Genomic DNA, 20,022 nt, shown 5'->3' with positions numbered 1-20,022 from the left:
TTAGAGCCTTATCTTTTTCTCCTCTTTTTTGTTCCTTTAATTCAGCTTTATTAATGTTTTACTCTATCAGTTACGTAGTTCAAAAAGCAAGAAAAAAAAACACTTGCTTTTTTGCTTTGTTATATTTTTAGGGTTTATAGAGTGTGAAAAAGTCTATAAAAAGGAAACAACCATATGTAAAGAGAGAATGTTAATTAGTATTTGCATGGAGATGATAGATTGGTGGTGAGTTCATCTCTTTGGCAAAAAAGTGATATAGACAACTTGGCTCCTCTCTACCTTTTTTGCATGTGCCCTCCTAAACCTTCATTTATTTTATTTTTCCAATCATATTAATCATATTTACGGGTTCGGTAGAATTTACTGTACAACTTTAAATTTAAATTTTGAATTCGCCGCTTAATTCTCACCACCTCACACGAACCAGCACTATAAAATGTCTCTTTTATGTAGAAGCTGTAGAGGGGTTGGTCGCTAATTCCATCTAGAACATATATATATAAATGAACTTGCATGCATAATCATTTTAATTTGTTGATATATTACAAGACCTAATGGCTTATTCAATGGAATGATTTAGGAGTTGTATTAATGTGGCAACTGGCAAGTTTCAATTCCTAAAGTTCTTTAGCTTGGGCTACTATATATATATATATTCTGCATTAATTTGACATATTAGAATATGCCATAGCCTAGTTAGTTACATATACAGTAGTTAATAAGGAGTATAGTTGTACTGGTTTGAATATTTAATTCATAATGGCATGATGAATTGAAAGCAACACGCACACATTCCCTTTTGAAATCATCAAATGGATTTGGTAGATGGGGAAGAGGGTGGGCATACCTGAACCAAAAAATAAAGTTGGACACGTCAGCTATGCACCTTTGAGTTTTTTATTTTAAAAAAAAACAAGTGTTACTCCAATCCTTTTATTTTAACTTGACACAAATTTTAATAAAATAATTTTATTAAACTGAATATACGTAGGGTGTATCAACATGTTCTTCAATCTTATGATCTTAAAAATATGTTATATGACAAATTAAAATGAAACCAAGAGAAAAGTATTTAAAAGCACGTTAGATTAAATTAATAAAGTTAGTTAGAAGTACATGATGAATAAAGAAAGATAAAAGTAGTAATTTAATTTAGGGCTGCGGTTTTCGAGCAAAGGCATATCTTTGGTCTGCCATGGGTTTAGATCTTCATCAGAGAATATTGGCAGGTTGGAAATGAAAATCTCTTGGGTCTAATTAAGACTTCTTCCCTATGGGATGATCAAATCTGTTGGGAGAATAACCCTAACAAATTTATTTATTATTTTAGTTTTACGTTAGTATTATATTATATTAAAACAAAAAAAAAAAATTCTCTGACTAACCACTATGGTTTCCTCCTATTCGAGGATGATTATATATAAACATGGTCATTATACTTTCTAATGCAAACATATTACTCCTTTTAATGATATTATGTTTTTCGTTTACCCACCTCTTAAGAAACTTTAATCAACAAGGATTTTTTACTATTTTACAGTTATTGTTTCTTAAGATATCATTTCTCTTCATTAAATATTTACTCTACTGATTTATTTATAGTATTAGAAAACAATTATTATACTAAGGATAAAATGGAGAAAGACAATTAATATCTTCTTGAACTATTGAAATGACAAATAATGGGAGATAATTATTTTTAGAAATCGGGATAAAATATAATTTAAGATGAAAGAAATAGATAATCTTTTTGTCTATCGAAGTTATAATAAATAAAATTATTCGATATTTATGCTAATAAAATATAGGAAATATGTCATAAAAATAATTACAATACGCAACCTAATTCGAACACTAAAATTATGGTAGTTTTTATTCGCAAGTAGGATACTCCACTATTTGAGGATCCTATAATTAAATTGCATGATAGGACTACAGGAAATACTCCACTAGCTGTTAAATTTGATTTATCAAAAAGTTTGGAATATTTTTAAATATTTGTAGGTTTTAGAGGCGGCAAAACTAGCTTAGAAAATATAACTTGTCCAATTCATTCATTTTTGACGGTTTATTGATTCTCTTATTTATTAATTCAATTTATTTAAATTAATTTATTTCAGTTAATTAAAAATTAGATTGATATATAGTTCAAATTGACTCATAAAAAAAATGTCAATTCTTTTTAATAAGATATCTTTTGTTTGATATGTTATAAATCGTTATAATAAAAAAAATGTTAAAAATAAAAAGAGAATAAACAAAGCAAAAAAACAATAAAAATTGGATGACTTGTTATGATCTACATTTCAGCCTATGTAATTTTTAAATGTGCCAGTAACTCGCTCATCATTAAATTAACTAATTTTGATTGTTCTGAATTTCACCCAAACCATCCATTTTTACCTCCAACGTGAAATAAATAAACTTGCCGAATACGATGACTCAAAATTAAGTTGATCGGACGTGCTTAATTTGAAAGACAATTTCTCTGCAGTTCAATTGTAAAAACTTAATAGCTCAATTGGTCGACTACTTAAACGTTCGTAAGAGTTCGATTATCTATCTTTTTATCCCTTCCCTATTTTCCCTTCATCTACCTCTATTTTTTTTATTTAAAAAAATCTAGATATAAGGTACAAGTTCGGTATAATTCACTAATTTAATTTGGTTCAAATCCTATATATTTGGATAAAAGTTCACTGAACAAATATGTACCCATAATAAGTTTAGTATTCATACATTTTAAAATTTGAATCTGCTATTTTAATTAAGTTTTATAAGGGAATAATTAGTTCTGAATTTTTTTGCTGGGAAACAAAAATGTTCAATAAGTTATTATTAATATTAAAAAATTCACAAAACTGATTGCTACGAGTTATAAACTTCTAATGCAACTATAAATGAGATGTCTAAAAGAGTAAAACGGTTATAAATGCTGCTTCTCTGTCGAAGTCAAACTGCCACAGAATGAAATACACATAATAGATTGTATTAAAGTTAGTTAAATAATATAAAGTATCACAGCAAGTCTTAAATTTAAATGTAAAATTTAAAATTTTGAGAAAAATGTATAAAATATGTAGTGGATTTATATCAACGGTAACTTTCAAAATAAAAGGTATTTATTTTAAGTAAATAATTTGGAACAAATTAAGTACTCCCTCCATTTCATTTTACTTGGTCCTATACAAAATTTGATGTTTTATTTTGTTAGTTCATTTTAGCAAAAAGAGAATTTTATTACATTAAATTTTTCCATACTATACCCTCGGTATTTAAAATTATATAACATAGTAGTAGTTAGATTTAGAGCTTCACCAACTCCTTCATCCTTAACCCCAAGAAGTCTCGGGTTAGAGCCCCCTTGGATACGGAATCGTCTTTGTTAGGAAGCGCTTTATCCCTCAATGTGGGACTTTCCGGCGCGAATCTGAATTTAGTCGAGCTCCAATGTGGATAACCGAACACCAGATGAAAAACCAAAAAAAAAAGATTTAGAGTTTCATAACATTATTAATAAAATAAGATACACTTCTAGTTAAATTTTTCTTAAGAAATATATCAGGTCAACAAGGACCAAGTAAAATAAAAAACAGAGGAAATATTTCAGATCGTTATTGTCATTTGAATATGATAGATAACAATGTTTTAAAAGGCGGGGGCTCATAACACTATTAATAAAATAAAATACACTTCTAGTTAAATTTTTCTTAAGAAATATATCAGGTCAACAGGGACCAAGTAAAATAAAACAGAGGAAATATTTCAGATCATTATTGTCATTTGAATATGATAGATAACAATGTTTTAAAAGGCGGGGGCGTGAGGCGAGGCGTTTTATACAGTACGGGGCGAGACGTAAGCCCTCAGACATGGGGCGTAAGTCCCATAGATCTACGGGGCGTAATCTCATGTATATTCAATTTTATAGTTTTATTACTAATAAATAAGCAAAAGTAAGTTTTTCAGTGATTTTACAAATAATTTTTTATAAATAACCTATAATATGTAGAATTTATATTATGATTTTATTTGAGATAAGTACTAATAATCAATAATGAAGAAAAAAAGTATTATAATTATTATTTGAGAAATATTATTACACCAATGATAAAAAAAAAAATGATTTAAAGCAAAAAAATTCAAAAAATAAATAAAAAACGCCCGAACATACGTTTTTATGCCCAGAACTTACGTTTTTATGCTCGGAACTTACGCCTCAAATTTTAGGACTTACGCCTTATGAATCTACGTCTTCAATTTACGGCCCGGAACATTTTTGATACGCCCCACTTCGAGACTCGCCTGGGGACTCGCCCCAAAAAAGTTTTTGAAACCACCGATAGATAATATCTGCAAATGCACTTTGCTACTCCAAAATTTAACTAATCTTTCTCTTTATGCAGGATAATCGTGTTTTTAATTGCTTGTTTAAAAAAATCAAGTTTCAAACGTCATCGTTTTACTAATAAAATGATTGGTTCTCGGCAAGGAATACTCTTTGGTACACTTAACTTGGGTGACATGACGATCAAAGGGTGTAATGATATATATTTTAATCGATCCTATTTTTTTTCATCCAAAAATTCGATTTCGACCCAAGAAAATAAACACATTAACATAATTTCAGTGATTATTTATCCTAAGATTATATTTCCTACATCTTAATTGTTGATTAATTTTGTTAGTAAGTCATAACTAGTTAGAGTTATGTGAGTATTAGTAATATAAGAATTACTTATGAGGGATTTTATGTATTATTTTATGCGGATAATAGTTATTCAAGGGTTATACGTGTACAAATGTACTTTAGTTATGCAAGATTATACATGTATTAGTTGTGCAGATTCTTAAATTGTCAACCAAACATGAGATTGATTTTATACATAAATAACTTATTTCTTATCTATCTACCAAACGTCATACAAATTATATAAAAATTAATATATGAATAATTTTTTTCTTATCCAACTACCAAACGACCTCTAATGGTGCACAACAAGAAAGAATAGTTTGGAAACAGAAATTTCAAGAGGTGGGAATTGAAGAGACGTGAAAGGGACAAGGTCTATCAGGTCTAAAGAATCTATCTATCTTGAGTGGAAATTAATTTAGAGGTGAAAGGGGTATGGTGTGAGACTTGGAGGGTCCCATAAGAAATATATGATAATCCATTACAATCTTGAGATGGGTGTGGGGTAACTAAAATCATACCGCACGATTTAATTTGTTTATTATATTTTTTAAAAATTTATGTTAAATAGATTTATTTTTTTGATATTGATTTATATGAAACGTTTAAGATCATAAAATTGAAAATATCTAATTATTTTTTTAATCTAAATAAATAAATTAAAACGAAGACAAAATTTACTTTTTTATCCATGAAGGAAAAAAAGAAAACCAAAAGTGTAAGGGATCAAGTGACAGATGCATGCAAGAATAATAATCCATTGTGTGGCTTTATAAGCACATTCATAAGTAGATGATTTTCTAGTGTGCGACAATTTTTCCCCATTATATCATTTCCAATTACCCTTTCGAACATATATATGGGTCCCACATTGCTGTGGACTTGGGGTGGGACCCTGACTCCACCATCATTTGGTCAGCCAGGCTTGTGGTTGAACAACCTGGTCCAACCTTTTAACTTTTTTTTTTTTTTTTTTTTATGTCATGAAATTTTATGTGAACAAAATAAAATATTATTGAACAAACGAATAAATAATAAAATAGTCACATAAGGAATTTAAGATTGATAATATTATTAAGTTTAACTCATAAAATTATAATTTGCCTCATTTGCTTAGACTTCAGCAAATGGGCTAGGTATACATGCGTACTCATGGGAAGCTTACAATTTGATCCAGATGATTAAAATTATTTATATGTATCTGATCTTTTATACTCGATATAATTATAAAGTCTTGATATACTAAATATATAATAATTGTATAATAATGTATATCTTCTTTTTTTTTGGTAACTGAAGGTTATTTTACATAACGATAGCTAACTAAACACGATATAGCAATCTAAAGTAAAAACTAAACAAACCTTCAACAACAGTTATAATTCCCAAAAAGGCTCTCCTATTACAAATATAAGCTATTCTTTTAGCTATATCATAATCCACTACATGAACATACTTCGTATAGACTAAGCTAATATATAACGATTTATGCATCTTAAGACTTGCCTTTAGTCATAGCAGTAGGTTGGCTATCTAAGGTGGGGTGGTCAGAATGTTTTGATGAAATTTCTAAGTGAAGTGTTAATTGGGGTAAATAAGAGCAAATAACAACATTATATTTCCCCTTCGATGAAAAATAGCTTTCATAATATTAAACATCAAAAAAGTAATTTTTTAATTTTGTTTTTTGAAAATAACTTTCTTCGTACGAAAACTCCCGTACGTGTAAGCTCCAGCAGGACCATTTTGTCAACATACTTATTACTGCTTTTCCTACAATGTTGTGAATTGTTCTAATGATGGGTAATTTTGAATTGGATACGAAATAAATTAGTAGCTTCTTTTACAAATCCTAGCACATTGAAGCCCACGTGTATTACTTCTCTTTTTATATATAGGTTTTTTTACTCTCTTCAACCATAAGTTTCATTTTTCATCATCAAAAAATTTAAAAATTAAATGCCCTATATATTATTATTATTTGAATAATAATTGAAGGAAAGAGTCTTTTAGGTTGCCCATCCATATGCACGTTTACATGTGGCTTATGGACAATTGAGTAGTCTTTGAAGTTGAAGATGATGATCATAATTCATACCCCATTTTTGGTGTCTCCCAAATGACATTTTTGGATCCCCAAATTTGGAGAAATATTCTAAGGATTACTACATATATAATTGGACCGCTCTCTCCACAACAACAAAAAGGGGAGCTTTTTTTTTTTCTTTTAATACTATAAAAAAATGAGTACATAGGTAAAATGGGGCTGGATCATTATTCCCTTTTCTTTTATTTTTAAAATTATTGTTTTTGAAGTTACTTTATTTTATAACGTATGTTTCAACTTCAGAATGAGACTAGTAATCAACTTGACTAGGATTCTCTGGTAAATAACTTTAATCTAATAAATGAAGATAGTCATTAGTGTCCAATATAACGTCGGCTGATGACATTCTATAATCTATATGACTATATCAACTTAATTTTAATTTTTGGTGTCTTTGTTTCTCCTTTTCGTAAAAACAAAATGTTTAGTGAGGATTGATTAATGTTTAGCAGTGGCCCGTTGTTATATAATACTTCCTTGGTCCATTTTCACGTATTCACTGTCATACCCCGTAAGAAGCCAATATTAGAAATTTATGATTTTCTCACTGAAAAATATTTTTGTAGATATATGATTGAATCAATAAGAAAAGAAAAATAAAAATATTTCATACAAAAGTGTTAAATTAGGTCTTAAGCTTAACTCACACCCCAAAAGGTAGCTCAAAGGGAGGAGGATTGTCCAAGCCTTATAAGGAGTCCACCCATCTCATTAACCATCAATGTAGGACTTTTGTCATTCTTTAACAAAAAGTATTAGGAAGTTACCCACTCAATCAGAATCAGTTTTCGATCATACATTTTTTTAGTGAACTAGTTTGATGGGTAATAAATAGAAAATGAAAATGATGAACAATATCAGATCAGAGTAATAAAGTCATGTGCTTCTTCTACTTCACGATGTATGGAATGATGCTTGTTGCACTCACTCCGAACTACCACATTGATCCAATATCATGGATACTACTTGTTATTTGTTGCAACACAGATTCAATTGACTTGTTACGGAAGTCATAAATCTTGTTACGTCGACGTTTCTATCTTACTATGTAATACAAATCTATGGTTAGTTTTGATAGTTTTTAAAACTTATGGATATAAATCATATTTCTTTGAAAAGTGAAATATTTTTTCCAAATATTATGGCCAAACACATGATGATATTTCACTCAAATAATATTTGTCAATAATATTTGAAATCTATGATCAAACGCTTGATATATATATATATATATATATATATATATATATATAGTGTCCCCGTGTAATGTAAGGTCCGGGAAGTATTTTGAACTTTTGGAAGTTTCTCATTATAATTTGCCTAAAATTTCAGAATGTTGTCTAATGTTTAGTTTAATTTATTAGGTAGAATGGTTGACATGCAAACAAATATCAAACGAACCAACGTTGTTGACTTGTTATAGAAGTACTCCATAATTTATTTATAATACGTGCCTTTCCAAGTAACCTATCGGTCGAAGAGCTAGAGTAATATTAATTTGGTGAATATAATTACTTAGTACTTGTATTGGTGAGATCTAACAAGTAGAGGTAGATGAATGATGTGAGTTAAAGGATACAATCAAGGAAAAATTGTATATAATAGCAAATTATTAATTCAAATTAAATGCTATAACCATAGTTTGATTTAATTGTACCTCATATCAAACTGTTGTTATTTCGCCTCTCTCCTGGTGAATCTCGCTCGCCACTCGCCTCTCTCGTTTTTATACAAACACAAATGTATAAAATGCGTTTGTGTTTGTATAAAGAGAGAGAAAATTGTATATATACATATATTTTCATTCCTCTCTCTCTCCTATCCCAGATCTCGCTCACCTCTCTCACTTTATACAAACACAAATGTATACATTGCGTTTGTGTTTGTATAAAGCGAGAGAAAATTGTATATACAAATACAAATGCATATATTTTTGTCCTATACACTTGTGATTATACAAATATGATCTTCCCCTGCCCAGTTTTCTTTTGTCTTTCTCTCTTTCTTGCTTTATACAAATACAGATTATACAATTAATCTTTTATATATGTATACCGAAACAGATTATACAATTGCTTTCTTTTGTATATGTATAGCGAAATATACATATTTATGTTTGCAATGGAGCGCAATTATGCAAACTATAGCTATAGCATACAAATATAATTTTTATGTTTGCTATATATGTGAAAGTTGCTCATCAATCAAAACTCAATAGATTTAACTTAAACTTTAGGCATATATGAAAAGTAAAGGTAAAATTTAAAGATCACTCCAAAATAGGAATAATCGGTACCAAAACTTGAAAAAGGGGTCTTTTGTCCATAAGACATAGCCTGAGGCCCATATCAGTATCGATAGAGCGCAAAGCCCATTATAATCCACACGACTCTTCCACCTCAAAGAGAATTACAAAAATAACCTGTAGCATTATAGGTTTATGATGCAATTACTCAATTTAAAGGTAATTTATTTGAGAAAGACAACTTTTTGTTTAAATGATAGAGAAGTTACTTAGTTATTGTGATTCCACGTATAAAGTCACTCATGTTATATCTTCAGTAGATAATGCAGGCATAATTTATTTACCTTTTAAATTGAAACATTACAAAAAATAAAAATTATCCATTATTTTATTAAATTGATCCACTCCTCAGATTCGATCCGGTAAAATTAAATGGGTGGAATATAGAGTGCAGGGATCGGCCTCTTTTATTTTCTACAAAAATATTTGAAAATAGCTACAAGCTTTATCACTAAATTATTCGTAGCTAACATAATTTTTAAATAATTTATCTATCGCTAAGTATATCGATTACTATCTCACTATGTTGTATAATACCTATGGATTCCTTTTCCCCTCTCTCGACGTAGGGCTATTTTTGTGTCGTCTTCCTCCTTAGGTTAAGGCCATCTCTAGGTTCTAGCTATCTGCTTCAATGACTTACTCTTCAACAAGTGTATGTTTAAGGAATGAATACATATACGTAAAATAAAACCACGTTAATTTAGCATATTTTAAGAGCATAAGTTAACTTTTTTTTGCTTATTAATCATACTAATATACGTGCCCGCGCGTTGCACGGATTTTATTTTTAAAAAAAAACTAACAAAATTTATTCACTTTGCAATTATATTTTAAAAAATAATTATACAAATCAATTAACGTATTTATTTGTGCATATTACAGTATCATTTTTATTAATACACAATTTAATATTATGTTTATAGTTATAATTAGCTACATTTGATATTATTATTTAATATGATTAAAGATAATTAATAATTAACTATTTGATATTTTAAAATTTAAAAACGCTATCACCTATAGATGTTTTAAATAATTAATTTTAATTAAAAAATTTATCATATTTTAATCAGTTACAAATCCACTGTTATCCAAATTATTATTTTTATTATTTAACAATTTGCACTTTTATTTTTAAATTACATTCAAAATAGGAAATTTTAAAATTCAAATTGAAAAATAATTTTCGTGGAAACTAACAAATATGCAATTCAAATTCATTGTTATCCAAATTATAATTTTCCCTTTTATTTTTAAATTGTATTTTAAAGTAAGAAATTTTTAAAATTCAAATTGTAAGGAAGTTTCAATTCTGTTTAATAGGTAGTTTTTCTTTTTTAAATGTATTTCAAAAATAGATAATTGAGTTGCTTAAAATTTAAAATGTAAAATAAATTTCTTATCAGTTAATCAAATCCTATTCTTTAGCAACGTAAAATGTGGATAGAATTTGCTGACATGTGTTTTTTTGAAAGTCATATTTCTTTTTACATTTAATTTTTAAATACTTAAATTTCAAGATTAATGTGGCGCTACACGTATGCTGTTTTTCCTCTCTTATTATATATAGATAGATATTTAGCTTAATTGAGGTTTTGAGTTAAATTAAAAGCATTTTTAGACCAACTAAGAGCATATGTGAATTCAATTATGAATGAAGGACATAATTTTGAATACTTTAAAGGCATATTTGGACCTTTCTCATTTTCCAAAAGTTTGGCTCAAATAAATAATTTCACTTCATCAACATGTACAAAAGAACATCACATAAATTAGTTACTCAAATGACTTTGATATGACAAATAATTGAATGGCTTTTTGTTATAAAATAATTCTTAAAATAACTTTTTGAGATAATTATTACGGATCGAATGATCGTATGAGAACGTAATCAAATTTTTTTTTCCTTGTGAATTGAATATTCAAACTAATGTCGAATTACACCGTCAATCACGTTGCAGAAGGAAAGGTGCATCGAATTTAATCGATGATAATTGATGGAATTATCTTCTTTTATTAAAAAAAAATAAATGTAAAAATGAAAACTATAGTCTAGTATGGAAATTTGCAATTTGACTAGATTCTGTGTTAGTGGAGGTAGAAAAAAACATAGGGACACACAAAAAGTCCATCACTTAATGGAGGCAAAAATCAACTGTAGAATTTCAGTCAACAATCAAATAATGCCAATTTGAAGTGGCATGTACTTAATTAGTACCTAATTTTTAACGTATATCTTTGACTCATGCATGTACTAATGAAACTAATTCCTTCACATTATCTTTGACACAAACTCAGTGGACTATTTAAAATGATAAGCTTGCTAAAATCGATGTGTTTCCAAAATATCAAAATAATTTATTTTTGATACTTATTAGTTTATACACAACAATGTAACATTAGTGTAATACGATGACAAGAAGTTAATTATATATGTTAATCGTACAATCAAATTATACATACCATTTCATTAAAAAATGATGTTGGACATCCTTACTATATATAAAAACGCAAATTTCCAATAGACATTTCTATCATATACCATTAAAAATATGGAATTTTTGAGAAAAAAAACCATCAAAAACGTTTTTAACTTTTTTGTTGTGTGATCTGATACTGTAGTGCCAAAGGCACATTAAATAAATTAGTGTCATTCTGACTATGTTGAAACAACTTATAAGCAGTAGGTGAAACTATTTAGAAATAATAATGCAAATTAAACATCAACATTAAATAAGATTTAGTTAGATTTAGTTAAAAACATTTCAAAATCTGTTTTTCACTATAAAAGAATTTGATTTATAGGTATTTTATGTAGTTAATATATATAAAAACATATTATTATTCAAATAGAAATTAAAAACCTCATAGAGCTCAAATTCAGATTTATATCTACGAATTGAATTGTGACAATAGATTGACAAGGCCTAAGTCAGTATTGTGATTACGAATTCAGCACAATCTAGTACTTAAGTTTAAACTCTGTATTTTTTATTAAATTTTTTATTTAAAAGTATATAACTGTGATTCAAAATTTCTAGACTAAAAATGAAAATGCTTAAGCCACCGCCGAAAGTTGTAGTGGAGTAGTAAGTACGCATTCATCCTTAACCTAAAGATCTCGAATTTGTGTTCTCTTAAATACGAAGTCATCTTTGCTAAGGAGCGCATGAATCTAAATTTATTCAGACTTCAATATAATTATCGGGCATCGAAAAAAATATTGTGGCATGGGAGAAGTGGTGGTGGAGTGTGTGTGGTGGGGGGGGGGGCATAATGTGATAGGATAAAGTCGAAAAAAAACGTGAAATGAAGCTTTTTAGAATGTGGTGTGTATGTGTTTATATGAAGAGGAAAAAGCAAATTGTCAGGGTAAAGAAGATATCCCCACCCATAACATAATAATAATATTGAATCGACATAAGCTTAGTCTAGTAGCATGCTTCCCAATAATTTTCAGCTTTGTAAACCATCAGTACTACTACTCCATTATTTTTTTTCATGGATATATACTGACATAGAGAATCTTTTCTTTTTTCTCTGTCTCACCCTATCTTTTTTTTTTTGTGGTCACCATGTCATAATAATTTCTAACATCAATTTAGACCTTTTATACCAATCAATTACAACAAATTAATCCATCATATTTGGGTTTATTCATCTATTAAAATGCCACATTGATGTTACCTATTTAGCGGGAATCTATAACTGTCTTTATTTTTATCCTTGAGATGTATCCAAAAAATAGTATATTCTCTTTTTCCCATTTTTTAAATAGAAATTATAATTCAAGAATTAGTTAAAAACATTTCAAAATCTGTTTTTAACTATAAAAGAATTTAATTTATAGGTATTTAACGTAGTCTTTATATATATATAAAAAAATATACACCGCAAATAATTTTTTAAAATTTAATCATATGATATGATGAACTACTACTTCAATTATCATGGATATGTACCTCAGTTCATTTGGTGTCAAATTGACATAGAAAAACAAGAATATTGCTATGGGAAAATCATTAACAAGAGTAAAAATGATGAAGGAAATAAACAAGAAAATGGCATAACCAACTTAATAAAATGATAATCATATTAAAACAACAAAGTCTCCCTCTCTTCTATACCCAAATATACCCCAACCATTTTCCCCTAAGCTACAAGGAGGAAAAAATTCTCAGAAAAAAAAAAAACTCAAATGAAAAAAAGTTATCATTGTTGGGTAATTCCTCTTATATGAGGACTCCAACATTGTAACCCCCACCCAAAACCTAATACACATTCTGAAAAATACATCAAGAAATTAAAATTGCAATGTCATGCATCTATATACATACAAAATAAGATTAAAATTAAAATTAAAACTAATTAACTCACTGGAACTAGAAAGCAGCTTCTTCTTCAACTCTGAATGATGTACTCTTCATGATAAAGCTAACTTGATATTGTGATGGGATGAATAGGATCCGAGGTTCCTCTCAGCGCAAAATGAGAGACTTTTTCAACCTTTTGACTGTAAAAATTTAGTAGGGCTGAAAATTTACTTGCAGCTGACATGATCACTCCGATCCAACTCCTCCCATAAATATGAAGTCATGTTGTTTCTTCTTCTTCTATATATAGTCTTGACAATATTTTAGTAGAAGGGAGAAAAAAGAAGGTATGTTGTTCGGATCTTTCAAAAATACTGTTGGGTATGTGTATATGATACGAGTACAACAACATTCTTGGAGGATCCGAGCAACATAGACGACGAAAAAGTACCTACCTAGCTAGGAAAGACACACATGTTAATAAAAATGAGAGGGAGATCAAGAAGGAAAAAAAGACAAATTAAATGTACTTGTCCTAGATGAGAGAAGGGACTGAATTAGACCCCATATTTGAAGGATCAAGCCAAGCACCATTCCAAGAAAGTGAAGGATCAGATGAATTAATAATTTGTTCATGAATCTGATGATTTGATAGATCCATTTTCTCTTCTTTCAACATTGTGTTCCCATTTCCACCACCTTCATGAACATTATTAATAGTATTGTTGTTGTTGTTGTTCCCCCTTGACATTTGCAATTCCTCATAATTAGGAGTCAACAAGTTGTGAAAATTGTTACTATTAATATTGGACATGAACTTTTGTTGTTGAAGGCTTGAAGCTATAAGAGAAGCCATAGTTGATGTTGATGATGAAGATCCAAACATATTAGGGTAGCTTGAAAGAAGTGAAGTAGTTGAAGTTGTACAATTACTAGTACTCATAACATGAACATCTTGGATTTGCTTAATAGGATTGAACCCACCATGCCCATAATTATTATTATTATTATTCTCATGACCCATATTGACTACTCCTCCAGAAGAATTTGAAAACCCTAGCCCCATACGACGATCCATTAATCCTGGGATACTGTCTGTTATAGAATACACTTGTCCCTCATCGACTCCTCCACCATGACTCGAAACCCTAGAATTAAAAAGCCTTGAAAATGGAATGTTGAGATCAGACCTCTCACTAGTCAACCCATAAAATAAAGGGTTAAGATGATTTGGTGAATTTGTAGTAGATAGATGGTCAATATTATTATTATTATGATGGACTCCATGAAGTTGATGATGGTGGCTAGGGTTTACAATATTTGGAGTTGAAGTAGTAATTATATCATGACTAGTAGTAGAAGAAGAAGAAGAATTAACTGATGGTCTCTTGATTCTCTTGTTCTTCCTACATCCACCTCCAACAGGTACATTCCTTAATGTTCCTCCTCTAGTCCAATACCTTTTACATGCCTTGCAAAAGTGTCTTGGCTGAGACAAACTATAATTGTTGTAGTAACAAAACTTCGTATTCGACGAATCACAACGAGGACATTTAAGATGTGGTGGTGGTGGTGGTTGTTGTTGTGACGGATCTTGAATTGGTTTCTCCATATTATTACTAGTACCATTTGAATCCATCATCAAGTTATTTTTTCTCATCTATCTGAAGAAGAGAGAAAATATCATATTAACAATTGAAATATATGATCGAAAGAAAAAAAAGAGAAATTAAAGAGTGGATGTGTGATAAGTTTAGGGTAAAAATAATAACAAGACCAATGTATAGAGATATTCTAAATCCAAATGCTACAAGACAAAGATGGGGTCATGGGGGGTGGGGGTGGCGTGGGGATATTTAGACTAATAATTGAGAAAGAGAAAGGAAAGAAACCTGTGGCCATATTTGATTAGTAGTGGAAGAAGAGATGAGTACCATCTTCTCACATTCTCCCACCATTTTACTTCTTTCACAAAAAAAAGGAATCGTTTTGAAACAAAGAATAAGCAGACAAAGTTAGCTAGGTGGCGACGTGAGTCTTCTTTCTTCACGGTTTGAGACAAATATAATACTTAGAGAAAACAAAAAATACAAAGTACTGTAGTAAGTAAGCATTAATTAAAAAAGGGCAAAGGGTCTGATATACCCCTCAACTTTGTTATTTCTAGCTGATATATCTTTCGTTATGAAAGTGGCCAATATATATTCCTACTTATATATAAATGGATCACATATACCCTTTTCCTCTAACGGAAATGAAAAAAAATTAATTTTAGTTTTATTTTTTATTTTTATTTTTAAAAAAAATATAATCCCATATGAGTATATTTAATCCTCCTTAAACATAACTTCTTTTGACTTTTTTTGTTTCAATGACTAATTTAGATTTATTATTTTGATAGTCAAATTTATTTATGTTTCACTTGTAAAACTTATTATAGATGACCAAAAAATTTTCTTCAAATAGAAAAATTAAATTACAATATAGACAAAAAAAAATAGTTTTAAATTATAATACAGCCACAAAAAAATAGTTTTATGTATGAAAAAGATTAAAATATACCTTGAACTTTGCTAGAAGAATCATATATACCCCTCAATAATTTTTAAGAAAATTAAAAGTTAAAAATATAAATTTAAAACTAATTTTTTCACTTTCGTTAAATGAAGGGTATATGTGTGCTTATTTTGTAACAGTAAGGGTATATGTGAGTCGTTTGTATAACGGTAAGGATATATATGAGCTACTTTAATAACAAGGGGTATATCAGTTTCAAATGACAAAATTAAGGGGTACACCAGACCCTTTTCCCATTAAACAAACATTTTTTTGTTTCTTTTAAATCATTCTTTTGTGCTAATTTCACGTGAAGGGTAAGGTCTAGAATAAACTTATGTCCTCTATTACTTTAAAAATATTTACTTTGAAAGTCCAATACAGTAGACAAAGGTTTTCGCCACCGTAAATAAGCGAAAATTTTATATTATAGAATATGATTATTTTATCGAATCACTTCATTGGAAAAATATATGGTAGAAAATAAATAAAGTATTCATGAAATAGTGGAAAGTTTTCTTATTTTTTTCTTCATATGAAACATTTACTCTTTAGAGGGAAAAGAGTCGGATATACCCCTCAATTTTATCATTTAGAGCTGATATACCCCTCATTATGAAAGTGATTCATATATTCACCTATTGCTATACAAATGGCGCACATATACGGTATACTCTTTTCCTCCAACGAAAGTGGAAAAATTAATTTTAATTTAATATTTTAATTATTGTTTTAAAAAAAATATATAATTCCATATGTGTATATTTAATCCTCCTTGCACATATTTTTTTTTACTTTTTTTGTTTCAACGACTAATTTAAAGTTATTATTTTGATGGTCAAATTTATTTATGTTTCTCTAATTTTCTTGTAAACTTTATTATAGATGACCCAATTTTTTTCAATACAAAAACTAAATAACAATATAGTCGAAAAAAATAGTTTTAAATTATATATAATATAGCCACAAAAAATTTAGTTTTAAAATTTTCTCTTTACACTAAGGAACGAAAGAAAAAGAAAAAAAGAATAAGAAACTCAAAAAACATAATCAAAGACGTCAAAAAATAATTTATGTATAAAAAAGATTAAAATATACCTTGAAATTCGCTAGAAGGATCATCTATACCCCTACATGATTTGTTTTAAATTTAAAAATCAAAAACATAAATTTAAAAATATTTTTTTTACTTCAGTTAAATTAAGGGTATATGTGAGCTCATTTTGTAACGGTAGGGGTATATGTGAGCCGTTTATATAACGGTAAGGATATATATGAGTCACTTTCATAACGAGGGGCATATCAACTCTAAATGACAAAGTTGAGGGGTCTATCAAACCTTTTTCCCTTATTTCTTTTCACATCGATTCAATCAAAATATTTGTGAGAATAACCAGTAAAAAAATTAGTTAGTTGTGACTTGAAATTCAAACAATTTTTCCTTTTGATCACAATATTATGTCTTTTCAATTATTATGATTTATAATATATTTTATGTAGTTTATAATTACGTAAATTGTATTTCAAATATTAAACCTAAAAATTTTGTATCTAAATCCACAATCAAACAGTATCAGATAAATTGAGAGATTTAACTATCACGTTAATTGAGATAGAAAAAAAAGGATTAAAATATATGGAGAGACCACATTCTTAATGTAAGAAGAAGACAGAGAGATAAAGCAAGGAGCATATGGTAAGATGAATCTCTCGAGGTTCAAGAAAGAAAGAAAATATTCTCTAGTACTACAGCTAGTAGTTGATAATCCAACATCAACATCACTAATTTTAATAACTAAACAAAAATTCTCTGTTTTAAATTTGATTGAACAGAGAGAGTCATACTTAGATAGGAGGGAATCCCTAGGGTTCAATATCCAAGGCACAAACACGATACAGCAAATCCCACTCCACTACTTTAATTAAATTACTATTAAACTAGTGTGGAATATTGTATAAATATAGCTTAATTAATTAAATTATGTGTGGGTGATAATGTTATTGTTATACTATAAGATATACGCTTAATTAGTATGTAGATAATTAATTATATTGTGCAATCCTATATGGAAAATGTCACCTCATCTTATGATCTAGCTAGTGTAGTCTATTATATTATATTACATGGTGGGTTGTCATCCAATATTGTGGCAGCATAATATCATTATTGAGCCTGTGTGTCCAATGCATCAATTACAGTACACTATGTACTTTTATTTTCCTTTTAAATGTTTTATTGCAAATTTGTTGACATCACAATTTTGAGTGAGGGATTTTGAAAAAATCTTCAAAATGACAAGAATGTATTTAAAAATAATAATTTAAGTTGTGAAAACTTAAAAATAAAAATATTCTAAGCCCTTGCTCATCACATAATTAATAACCTTAACTCAACCCCAAAAATTAGCTCATGAGGGATGATTGTCCAAATTCATATAAGGAGACCAAATTTTCATTCTCTTTCAGATATGAAAATTTATAACACTTCTAGCAAGCCCAAACCTCGTTAACTGAAGTATGGACATTATAATATGGAGCCCAACATCGGTGAACAAAGTCTACTCTGATACCATGTAAAGATGGATCTTGAGCCTAACTCAACCCCCAAAACTACTTCATGAGGAGAGAATTGTCCAAATTCATATAAGAAGACCAAATTTCGATCCATTTTTCGATGTGGAAATTCTTAACAGTCTTAAACATATGTTTCTCTCATGAGGAAAAATAATTTTTTTAAAATTGAAATTTATGTAATTAATATCAAGGGTAGATCTAGAAGTTTGATTACAGATTCATGTAAGTCCATAGCTTTTCTCAAACCTCATATGATTCCGAAAAAATCTACAAAACATCCATAAATAATTAATTTTAAAACTCAATTATTTTTGTAATATTAATTTTAAATCATGGTAAGAATTCACAACCTTGAAATCCTTGTCCTCCTATAAATGGAGACTATGATCAAACTTAACGTAGCCAATATGTAGCGTCTGGCAAACTCAATCTAGATTCTAAGAATGGACAAAACAATTTCTGAAGTGTCCCCGCAAATGCACTAATTTTTGTTGGTGGGTTTGAATGCGATGTGTACATGTTTTTCTCCTTAATTTATATCTTACTCGCTCCGTCCTTATATTCCTTTTAAGAAATCATACATAAGAATAACAGTTTTACTAATTCATCCCTTAAAATGTCGTTTTTGAAACCTTACAAACTTGTTTATACTTTCAAAAAATATGTAAGGATAAAATGATTTTTGTTTTAAAAATTCGATTTTGATTTTGTAAATGGACAACTATTTATAGTAACGTGGTCATACAACTAATATGGAATTGGGAATAAATGATGTGCTTAATGAATATGATGAAGAAAAAGAAGGAAATTTTGGAGTGTTTACAGTAACTTATACTAGATCTATATTAAAACAAGGGAAAAGGGTCTGATATACCCCTAAACTTTGTCATTCAGAGCTGATATACCCCTCGTTATAAAACTAATTTTTTCACTTCCGTTAAATGAAGGGTATATGTGAGCTCATTTTATAACGGTAGGGGTATATGTGAGCCGTTTGTATAACGGTAAGGGGTCGTTTGGTTTGAAAATGAGTTATGATGGGATAAGTTATGTTGGGATAAGTTATGTTGGGATTAGTTATGATGGGATAAGTTGTGTTGGGATTATTTTTTATTGAGTGTTTGGTTTGTTGTATTCAAAATAATAAATTTTAAGAACAATTTATTTGTTTACAAAAATGCCCTTCATTAATGTAAAAAGTGATATAACAAAAGGGTTGAAAGAGACATTTTTGTCATTTACCTATTTTATCCCGGGATAAGTTATCCCGGGATTACTATACCACCCAAGGAGAGGGATAACTTATCCCGGTACTAATTATTAATCCCGGGATAAGTTATCCCGAACTTGCCAACCAAACAACAAAATAAGCGGTACTATAATTTAATCCCGGGACTATTTGTTACTATACCTCACACCAAACGAGCCCTAAGGGTATATATGAGTCACTTTCATAACAAGGGACATATTA

The 20,022-nt window shown here is 28.9% G+C and overlaps 2 protein-coding genes across 2 annotated transcripts in view; both read right to left on the bottom strand.

Annotated features, from left to right (window-relative positions):
• Positions 1-13,183: 13,183 nt before the first annotated feature.
• LOC125822714 (dof zinc finger protein DOF1.4) lies at positions 13,184-15,060 on the bottom strand. Its single transcript, XM_049502151.1, has one exon. It carries the CDS (start codon positions 15,058-15,060, stop codon positions 13,957-13,959), a length of 1,104 nt encoding a protein of 367 aa, XP_049358108.1. The 3' UTR covers positions 13,184-13,956.
• Positions 13,352-20,022, bottom strand: part of LOC125822764 (protein NUCLEAR FUSION DEFECTIVE 6, mitochondrial-like) — a 286,093-nt gene continuing 279,422 nt past the window's right edge. The window contains exon 4 of the mRNA XM_049502214.1: positions 13,352-13,361. The gene's annotated coding sequence lies outside the window, so the exon portion shown is untranslated. The remainder of the gene's footprint in view (positions 13,362-20,022) is intronic.

The sequence above is a fragment of the Solanum verrucosum genome, unplaced genomic scaffold (genome assembly GCF_900185275.1).
Source record: "Solanum verrucosum unplaced genomic scaffold, falcon-dt-bn FXZP01000103.1, whole genome shotgun sequence".
Taxonomy (NCBI): Eukaryota; Viridiplantae; Streptophyta; class Magnoliopsida; order Solanales; family Solanaceae; genus Solanum; species Solanum verrucosum.
This window is presented reverse-complemented; position numbering and strand designations above follow the sequence as displayed.

Excerpts from the sequence above, each read along its gene's own strand:
- LOC125822714 (XM_049502151.1), bottom strand. The coding sequence starts at position 15,060 with ATGGATTCAAATGGTACTAGTAATAATATGGAGAAACCAATTCAAGAT.